Below are 10,554 nucleotides of genomic sequence, written 5' to 3' on the forward strand. Positions count from 1 at the left end.
GCCGGGGTGGCAATGGTATTATCCGGGACCTTTCCCGGCCCAAACCATCGACCTGGCCTGATTGGCCCATGGGGAAAATAGTTGTAACTAATTTTTGTCACTTATCTTATTCTTGCAATAATATCAATTCAACTGTAGTCTGCATAAATTCAACATTGCAGCGCAGCCGCCTGCTGCATCACAGCAGATTAAATAGGTTCTACCATGTAGGCCTAAGGGAATTCTCTCCTCCCAAATGTTTCAGGTGGTTTGGCCCACGGCTCGTCTTTTAAATAACAACGGCGCGAAACAGAGCGCGTCAGTGATGGAGGGTAGAAAGAGGCCAGGTGGAACGGAGAGGGCTAAGCTTAAAAAAAGACAGGAGGTGGCAGCCAAATGTGCCAAATTGACAGATATGTTCTCAAGACAAGCTGGTAGGTTACTGAGAGATATGGATAATAGGCCTGGTTGTGAATTTGACTCAACTGTCATCTGACTGCTTTTGTTGTTAAATATGTAAAATCTCACAATTTATATGATTTAGAAGTGTATTCCTATATTCAAAGAAGAACCGAACACTTTCTTTACATTCCAGTTCTGATGAACAATTGCTTAACGCTTTATCACACTGTATCTCCTCATCAACTGTAGCCTGCATTCCCACAGGCGCGCACATGTGGTAACGCAATATTAAATAGGGACGATCACATTTGTTGTTTGATATTTGTTATTAAATGCATCTCAAACATGCAATTAAAATAAATATAATTATTTAGAAGTGCTGTATGCAAATATTGTACATGGTTCGCGTGTGCAGGAACAGGGGCAGCGCGAGCACGTTGGGGTGTTTAGTTGCCTTTTTTAATTACTGGAGAGTCTGCACGCGCGTTCTATCCGCGGGAATCAGCATCATGTTTCATGTTCAAGCCTTCCCCTCCCATTTATTATAATGTGAGCTGAGCCCGCTCAGACCCGTGCAGGGAATAGACTGTTCTATTTTCAAGTTGCAATGAGCACTTATCCGGACACCGCGCGGGCACGACGCTTTGATGTGAAAGGAAGAATCTGTTTTCTTGTCGATTTCTATCCATTTCGGACTGAGCACGAATGCAGATGCAGAGATGTTCACGTCCCGTGCTTGCTGTGTGTAAACGAACCGAACACTTGCTTTACATTCCATTTTTCCATTTTTTGACAAACGGTTTCAAATGTGCTGTCACGCTTATCTCCTCTGCAACTGTAACCTATTTCGTCTCGCCGTCATATCGTGCATTTCCACAGAGGCGCGCACACTGTGGTTATCAACTCACTATTAACAGGCCCGTCGCGTTCAGGTAGGCATGGTAGGCAATTGCCTAGGGCCCCCGAGTAGGAGGAGGCCCCCCAAAGACGACAGGTTAAGATTTTTTTTTTTTTTTTTTTTTTTTTTTTCAAAATTCAAAGAAAAGTCTGATACAAATGCAACATGAATCAAACAACATGCATACCAATAAGACAGGTCATGTATTCAACAGCAATGACGATTTTAAATAGCTTCATAATAATAAGCAGTCATCTGTATATGAAGGGCTCTGCTGCGACTGCGAGGGCAGCAACAGCGCCTCCCTAGAGCATGCGATGTCCGAAAAGCGCAACGACACATTGTAGTCGAAATACCCCAGCTCGAGGGGGCCCCCCTTTCCCATGCATTAGCGCGACAGCGTCAAGTGCAAGTGAAAAGTGAAAAATTAAAATGAAGCGAAATTATCTCTCCGGCAATCAAAAAAAGAAGAAGAAAAGGGAAGAGGAGCAGAAAAGAAAACAAGACACCGGTAAGTAGAATATACACAATCAACATGAAAATTGTGCCAGGCAGGGTATACCATATTTTGCTAGAGTAGCGAGGTTGTAACGACGACTAGCTAGGAACCAGTGGTTTGGCATGCTAGCATGCTAACCAAACTTAAACTGCTACCTTTGACTTCACTATAAGTTCATAACGTTATCAGCTGGCCAAATTGATCAACGATTAATTCCTCTTAATATCCTAAATAAACTTCACATATGTTTTCAGTCGTTAGAGCCTTGAGACAACCAGTGAAATAGTTATTCCTGTAGTAGCTAGCTATTTAATAGGAGATTAACATGGGAGTTTACAATAATTTTGCTAGAATACCATTGGGTTGATTTACTTACTTTATTTACATTTTAACGGTTAACATCCCGGCGCAGATCAGCCACATGAAGAAAACAGCCACTTTAGTGTCAATTAATCCTTTTCTAAACCTATTCTGCTGTTTGTTGTTGTTGGTCTCCATGATAGCTGTAAATACCACTGGACCACCGTTAAAAACTGTACCGATAGCTTTGAGCTTTTTCTATGGGACACAGACAGTACACAGACACACACAGACACACCACGGGTGCGGGGATGGCGCTGTTGCCACTCACAGAATTGATTTCAGGAAAACAGCTCGTCTTAGTGACTGTATTTCTGTTTTCAAACCAGTGAAAACGGGATTATTGTAAGATTTTATTATTATTATTTTTTTTACTTTTTTTTGGTGAAGCAGTGCTTCACCTGTAGTCGTATAGAAACCGCCACTAAACCGCCTAGTAGGAACTGTGTGTAATGCTTTTAATATCTATTTCACCACAATTATCAGACTGTAAAATGATAGGATTTCAAAAGCATTTGAAAAATAACCAAGCTAATCATACAGTACTTATTCTTTCTCCAAGGGGCATTGCTGAAATTTCTTCATCCCGCTCTACCAAGTGTTGTCTCTGGTGCTACTGAAGGTAACGTTCTTTTCTACCTATTATTAGTGCCTTCTATCAACACACTTGATGTTATCAAAATGACTTTACATTTTTCTAATTCAAGTCATAGTTGTGTGTATTCATTCCACTTGCCCACAGAGTCTTCTGGACATTTCAAATATGTGGGACATTCACTAATGTTAATGAATAACTGAGTTGTTGAGATCAATGCATGCAAAATGTGCAATATAAATAAAAAGAATATTATTTATGTATTTATTTATTTTTGCACCAGGGCCATCAACATCGTCTTCGTCACATGTTTATGAGGAGGAGCAAGTGGAAGACAACATTGCGGCGTCCACACCACTTCCCAGCAGTGGTTCAACAGAAGGTGCATTAAGCCGCACAATTTCAACTTATCACCTATCATAGTGACCCAAAGTTATAGCAGCATGTGCTGTGAAAGTGTATTAAAATGACCATTTGCTATAAAGCGTTACACAAGTAGATCACCATACCTTAAGCATTTAGTTGTCGTACTTCACACATGAAACTGTGCCATGAATTAATTTGTAATTACATATTTTTCAGCAGTGCCATCAACTCCATCACGACTTGAGGAGGAGCAAGTGGAAGCATCCACACCACTTCCCAGCAGTGGTTCAACAGAAGGTGCATTAAGCCGCACAATTTCAACTTATCACCTAACACCCATGTGCTATGAAAGTGTATTAAAATGACCCTTTCTTTTTAAAGCATTATACAAGTAGATCACCATTCCCTAGTTGCTGTACTTACCACATGGCAATTGTGCTATAAATTAATTTGCAACTATATGTTTTCAACAGTGCCATCAACTCCATCTCCACTTCATGAGGAGGACAAAGAGGAAGATGACATTGACATGGCAGAGACCACCCCACCATCCAGAACTGGGGTACCTGTAGGTATTGCAAGCACCACATTAAGTGATGACCCAGGATGTTGGCCCAGTGTCCTAACAAGCAGTATGCGCTGTGAAATAGTCAAAAAAGGACCTGTGCAAATCATGGACATTGAATTCCCGCAAAACTTAGACAATCCTCCTCGAAGATTCACCAAGGACAGTTACAAAAGAACCATGAAAAATGGTGAGAATATACATCGATCGTGGCTGGTGTATTCCATCCACACAGATGGAGTGTTCTGTTTCCCTTGTACTGTTTTCGGGAAGCGTGAGCGTGACAATGCCTTAACGACCTGTGGCTACGGTGGATGGAAGAACCTTTCCTATCGCCTAAAAAAACACGAGTGCACAAAGGTGCACTGTGACAATGTGAAAAAGTGGCACGACCTTCAGAGGAGACTGCAAACCAGTACACTGATTGATCAAAGACAGATGGAGTTGATGCAACTTGAAGTTGAACACTGGAAAGGCGTGATTCGGAGAGTGATTGCCATAGTTTCCCATCTGGCAGAACGCAACCAGGCTTTGAGAGGAACTACCAGTACCGTGTATGATCGCCACAATGGGAATTTTCTGGCTCAAGTGGAACTCCTAGCACAGTTTGATCCGGTAATGAATGAACACATCAGACGAATACAATGCAAAGAGACAAAGGTGCATTACCTGAGTGGAGTCATTCAGAACGAAATCATTCAGCTGGTCGGAGACAAAATCCTACAGGAGATTGCAAGAAGAGTGCACAAAGCAAAATACTTCTCCGTGATCATGGATTGCACTCCTGACATCAGCCACAAGGAACAACTTTCTGTTGTTCTCAGGATTGTCAACTGTGAAACACCTGTTTCTATTGCTGAGCATTTTTTGGGATTTGTACATGTTGAAGACACAACTGGTAAAGGGCTCAGTGAAATCCTGCTTGACCAGTTGGAGAAGCACAACCTCAGCATTTCAGATTGCCGTGGGCAGTCATACGACAATGGCAGCAATATGATGGGCCACAAACAGGGTGTGCAGGCAAGAATTTTAGAGCTGAACAACAAGGCGCTATGCATCCCATGCAGCAGTCACACACTAAATCTGGTTGTGTCAGATGCTGCCAAGTCTTCAGTGTTGTCCATGTCTTTTTTTGGTATGCTGCAACGACTGTACAACCTTTTCAGTTCCTCTGTGCACCGCTGGGCAATTTTGAAGCAGCATGTGAAGCAGCTCACCCTTAAGCCACTTTCAGGGACGAGATGGGAGGCCCGAATTGACAGTGTGAAGGTAGTGCGGTACCATCTACCTGAAATACTAGACGGACTGTCAGCACTGGAGACATATGCTACAGAGAAGGGGGACTCAGAGACCATGTCCTCAGCAAAAAGCTTACATGGTGAGCTTAAAACATGGTCCTTTCTTCTGTGCACAATAACCTGGTACAACGTTTTGTATCAGGTTAACCATATGAGCAAGCTCCTCCAGAGCCCGGATGTTTCAATGCAAACACTGAAAAAAGAAACCGAGGGAGTGACAGAGTACCTAGAAGATTTCAGGGAAAATGGACTCGCATCAAGCCAAACGGATGCAATGGAGATTGCAGAAGATCTGGAAATTGAGAGGAAATTGCCTGAGAAAAGGCAACGTAAAAAGAAAAGGCAGTTCCTTTACGAGAGTACAGATGAAACCCAATCGACCCCAGAAGAGGCCTTCAGAAGGGACTTCTTCCTGCCTTTGGTTGACACTGCCATCACCAGCCTAAAAGACAGATTTTCCAGACTGGAGGGGGTGTATGCCCTGTACGACTTCCTGTTCAGCATTGATATCATGAGGGCCACAATCAAGACTGGGAAATTGCATGAGAGATGCAGGAAAGTGGAACAAACCCTCCATGATATTGATGCAGACGACTTGGCATTGGAGATCAACTCTGCTGTCCACACCTTTCCAGATGAAGTATCCAGGTGCCCATTTAAAATGCTGGACTACATATACAGTGAGAAGCTGTTGGACCTGTACAGCAATTTAAGCATTGCACTGCGCCTACTTCTGACCCTTCCTGTCTCGGTTGCCTCCGGAGAGAGGAGCTTTTCATCTCTGAAGCGCATAAAGAATTACATGAGGTCAACTATGAGCCAAGAGAGGCTCTCTGGACTGGCACTCATGTCAATTGAGAGTGACGTCCGCAGGTCTTTGGACTTGGAGGGGATTGTGTCTGCATTTGCTGAGGCCAAGGGCCGCAAGCAGCAGTTTCAGTAGGAAATAAAAAAAATAATAAAGGCTACTTTTCAGTGTATGTTTGACCTCTTTTGTGATTAAAACGCACAGAATTGCGGACATTTTTTTTTTAAAGGCCCCCAACAACTTCTTTGCCTAGGGCCCCCAAAATCCTAGAAACGGGCCTGACTATTAAATATATTTTTTTATTGTTAACGATTGTTTTCTAGCAACAGCTCAGCAGACCACTTCCAGTGCTACTGATGATCCCAAGGAGGGCACGACTACTGAAGGGCCAGGTAGAGGAAGATACTGTAGTTAGTCAAGATCAGTGGTGTAGTGGGGATTTTTTAAGTGAGGGTACGCTATTTGTGACGTCACCCCCCAAACACACACACACACACACACACACACACACACACACACACACACACACACACACACACACACACACACACACACACACACACACACACTCCCACCCAAAAAGCCATACATATATTCAGCTTCATCACATCCACGTTCTCGTTGTTTTTTTTTGTCTTGTTTTAAGTGTCAGGTTGATGACGATTATCGAATGTTCATGTTATGTTCATGTCGTAGCCAATATAGGTCACGGACAGATACTGGGGATGTCTTATGTAGCCTATGTAGGTTGTTCTCACCATTGCCAATATCTCCGGATTTACATTTGAGTTGTAAGCTATTTTTTATTTTATTATTTTTTTTAGTTGTAGCCTAAGCTATTTTATATTTATTATTTTTTTATATATCACGTCGGGAGAAGTGGGTGGACGGCGTACCCCCGCGTCCAACGCCCACTACACCCCTGGTCAAGATAGACATTTGTGATGTAAAATATTGGCATAGAGAAGAAAACCATGGTAGGGTGGTAGACTAAATCATGCAAATCATTTAACACAACCACAATTACAGTAAATAAATAAATGAATTAATCAGTGAATAAAAGGATAAATAAAGTGTGTCATGTTTTCTAGCAACATAGACAACTCTTAATGAACATTTTCTGTAGCCTCAGAGGATCAGGTGCAGTCTGAAGGAGAATGCAGTAGGCATGGAGAGGCCAGGACCACAGAGGAAACAGGTAGCAGGATTTAAAACGAACTAATTACTTGAAATGCATCAAAATAAGCCCAAATGAAATAAGTAATCACTTCAATCAATAATTAATCAATAATTGTCTATGTGACTAATTGCTATAATATAGGAGAGTCAGATGCTGAGAGGGAGGCTCGAGGAACCTTAGAAACAGCAGGAGTGCAGCAGGAGATCTCACAGGCAGCCAATAGCATAGATGAGGAGGCATTTGATTATTTTTCTCGTCCTCAGAGACAAGACCTACAAATGTTTTTTAGTTTCCATCCTCAGCAGCCCACAACACCCCCTGTAGCCAAAGTGTTCTACAACAAACAAGGCACCAACCGCAAATGGTTGACTTTCAGTGACAAAACAGAATCACTGTACTGTTCTGTTTGTTTGGCATTTGCGCCACCTGCTAAAACAAACAATCCCATCATTAAGGGTGGTATGAAGGCATGGAAACATATCCATCAGCGCATTGAAGAGCATGAACAAAGTAAGATACATAGGAATTGTGCAGATGCTTACTTTCTGATGGCTAAAGATGCAAATGTAAACAGCCTTTTGGCAGGCAAACAGATGTCTTTACATCATGAGAAAGTTAAACAGAAGCGCCAGGTAATGGAACGCATTGTTGATGTGATTAAAGTCATTGGAAAATGTGGTCTTAGTTATCGAGGGGATAAGGCAGAGGCTGCTCACACCCTAGAAAACACTGCAGTCAATCATGGCAACTTTTTAGAGTTGCTACTGCTTTTGGGCCGATATGATCCCTGTCTTCAGCAACACATTAGCAGTTGCATTGAGCAAAGCAAAATTCACCATGACAGTGGGGGAAAAGGAAGAGGGTCTCTTGTGACACTTTTTTCCAAGGACATAGTCAACAAAGTGGTGGATGTACTCAAAATGCTGATAAAACGCAGAATCGCTGATGAGGTGAGAGAGGCAGGCATGTTTTCGGTACAGATAGACACTACTCAGGATGTGTCATCCACAGACCAATGTTCTGTCATACTAAGGTATGTGACAGATGTGATTCATGAGCGACTGGTTGCTGTGGTGGATTGTGAGAAGTCCACAGGTCAGCATTTCACTGACCTGTTGAAACAGACTTTGGATGATCTCAGCATTGATATTGGCACATGTGTGGGCAACTCCACTGATGGTGCTGCCAATATGCAGGGCCAATATCAGGGGTTCTCAGCATTGCTCTCTGAACTGGCTCCTACACAGATTCACATGTGGTGTTATGCCCATGTGTTAAATCTTGTTCTGACAGACACAACAGGCAGTGTGGTTGAAAGCACATCACTTTTTTCCATTCTGAATGATGTGGCAGTGTTTCTGAAGGAGTCGTGGAAACGCATGCAAAAGTGGGAGGAGATGAGTGAGGACAGACGTCACCGGAAATTGGCTCCAATAGGAGCTACAAGGTGGTGGGCTAAGGATCAGGCCCTTACAAAGGTGTTTGGGAGCTTTGGCGATCCAAGGGATGCTCTCTATGTTGACCTCTTGTTGACCCTGGTGGCAATTGAAGCGGATGACACTATGAAGTCAGTGGTCAGGGCCAAAGCAAAGTGGCATGTGGAAACCCTTTTGAGATATGAGGTTATACTCACAGCCCAGATTTTCCTCCGCATCTTCAGGCACACCTCCCCTCTATCCAAGTATTTACAGACACATGGGATGAATATTTTGTCAGCTCAGCGTTTGGTTGAGGGGACAGAGGAAAGCCTCAAAACATTTGCCAGGGACTTTGAGGGAGTTAAAGGAGCAGCTGATGTGTTTGTGAGTTGGGCCAACAAGAAACTGGAAGAGGCAGACAGTGAACTTGTTGTGGAGAGTTCTCTCCCAGAAAAACGACTCAGAAAAAAGAAAAGAATGCCAGGAGAGCTCCAGGAAGATGACCCACCAGTCTCACCTTATACTGCATTTGAGGTCAAGGTCCATAATGTTATTCTGGACACAGTTGCTGGCAGTATCAACAGGAGGTTTGCAGCCAATGCAACACTTGCCTCAGATTTTGCTTGCCTTGACCCAAACAACTTTGCTGAGTTGAGGGAAAACGGAATCCCCAGTACAGCACTGCAAGAGTTAAGCAAGTGTGTATTGAGGTTTGATGACAGAGCGACTGTCAGCAGGTTGCATGACGAGCTGTATAGCCTGGCATCCCAGTGGGAGAGACTGAAAAAGTCTCCTCTGGAGGATTATGTGGTCAGGACAGGAAGAGAGGTCACACAGACTGATGAGGAGGGTAGTGGAATTTCATACATGGAGCCAGAATTTGAGCTGGAGAGCAGGACATGCTCTTCTTGCAAAAACTGTGCTATCTGCGTTTACTTGATCCTCACACAATATAACCTCCTCACAGATGCTTACCATGTAATCGGGTTGGCTTATAAGTTTCTCTTGACTCTTTCAACCACCCAGGTTGCATGCGAGCGGAGCTTCTCTGCCTTAAAATGTGTGAAAACCAGGCTACGAAGCTCAATGTCGCAGGAACTCCTTGATGCATTTATGCTCATGTGTGTTGAAAAGGACATTTTGATGTCCATTGACAATGACACTGTCATTAACGAATTCGCAAAGACAAGCACTTTGCTGAGGAAACTGTTGCTGTTTTAATCTTAAATACAGTATGTGCAGTTTGATTTTTGAAATAACTTTGATTTGTGAAATAACTTTTCTTTATCATTATCTTTATTTTATTTGAATTTGAATTATATATTGTTAAAGTGACGCAAAGTATTATATACCTTTGTTTAAAACAAATAAAAAGCATTGAGAGAGAATTGTTTTTTGTTTGTTTTATCTTTTCATGGACTCAAATTCCTCCTCCATATCAGAGTGGCCTGAATTTGAATTAAATTCCCGGACTGAGAAAATGGCCCACCCCGGCCCTGGATATGGGGTAAACTTCCATTTGATGATTTTGACATGATCTACTGAATGTATATTAAATGTTGCCTATTCCCAATTATAATTACGTGTGCCCTGGATTTATTTAAAATTATGTCTAGATAACGTGTCTTTTAGACGGCAACCACGTCAACAGGCTAGCACAAAAGTTAGCCTAGCTTGTTGTCAGCTAACTCACGTCAGCTTAGCCACTAGCACTAGTTGTTATTGCGACAGCAAATAATTAAAACGAAACATTAATATTCTGTCTTATCTAAGACTACAGGCTTTCAATATGTTTGTTAGACTTGGAAGTAGCCTACCACATTAATGACAAAACAGCTAGTTTTGAGAGGCTACCTATCAGCAGGAAAAATATTCAGTGCAACTTTTGAGATGTTAAAATCTCAAAAGCCTCATCAGATCATAATGGTTTGGAGGTATTATGCAGATGATGGACCAAAGTCTATAAATTACTCACAAATGTTATGGAAATTTCCCGAGGTTTGTTTAATAAGTTAAGGGAAGTCCAGAAATGTATGTAAGTCAATGAGAGGTAAAGACATTACCTCTCATTGACTTACATACACTGCAATCAGTTTTGCAACCTGCAGATGGCTGCGCTCTATTTGATACTATTGTGACATCGACTGCTTATTTTCCTCACTGACCAGTATCAATAGGCTATTGAT

General features: G+C 42.4%; 1 protein-coding gene across 2 annotated transcripts; it reads left to right on the plus strand.

Annotated features, from left to right (window-relative positions):
- Nucleotides 1-1,344: 1,344 nt before the first annotated feature.
- On the plus strand, nucleotides 1,345-5,994 carry LOC134859912 (zinc finger MYM-type protein 1-like). Of its 2 annotated transcripts, none has more exons than XM_063876694.1 (5): nucleotides 1,345-1,790; nucleotides 2,701-2,760; nucleotides 3,017-3,115; nucleotides 3,316-3,396; nucleotides 3,573-5,994. In XM_063876694.1, the coding sequence occupies exons 1-5, from the start codon at nucleotides 1,712-1,714 to the stop codon at nucleotides 5,903-5,905; spliced, it is 2,652 nt and encodes an 883-aa protein (XP_063732764.1). In that variant the 5' UTR covers nucleotides 1,345-1,711; the 3' UTR covers nucleotides 5,906-5,994. The 2 variants fall into 2 exon arrangements, with proteins under 2 accessions (XP_063732764.1, XP_063732765.1); XM_063876695.1 differs by having other exon boundaries at nucleotides 3,319-3,396.
- Nucleotides 5,995-10,554: the final 4,560 nt, after the last annotated feature.

The sequence above is a fragment of the Eleginops maclovinus genome, chromosome 23, assembly GCF_036324505.1.
Source record: "Eleginops maclovinus isolate JMC-PN-2008 ecotype Puerto Natales chromosome 23, JC_Emac_rtc_rv5, whole genome shotgun sequence".
NCBI lineage: Eukaryota > Metazoa > Chordata > Actinopteri > Perciformes > Eleginopidae > Eleginops > Eleginops maclovinus.

Coding starts and splice junctions, on each gene's coding strand:
- LOC134859912 (XM_063876694.1), top strand. CDS start 1,712: ATGAAGCGAAATTATCTCTCCGGCAATCAAAAAAAGAAGAAGAAAAGG. Junction 1,791..2,700: donor GAAAAGAAAACAAGACACCG/GTAAGTAGAATA, acceptor TCTTTCTCCAAG/GGGCATTGCTGAAATTTCTT. Junction 3,397..3,572: donor CAGCAGTGGTTCAACAGAAG/GTGCATTAAGCC, acceptor TGTTTTCAACAG/TGCCATCAACTCCATCTCCA.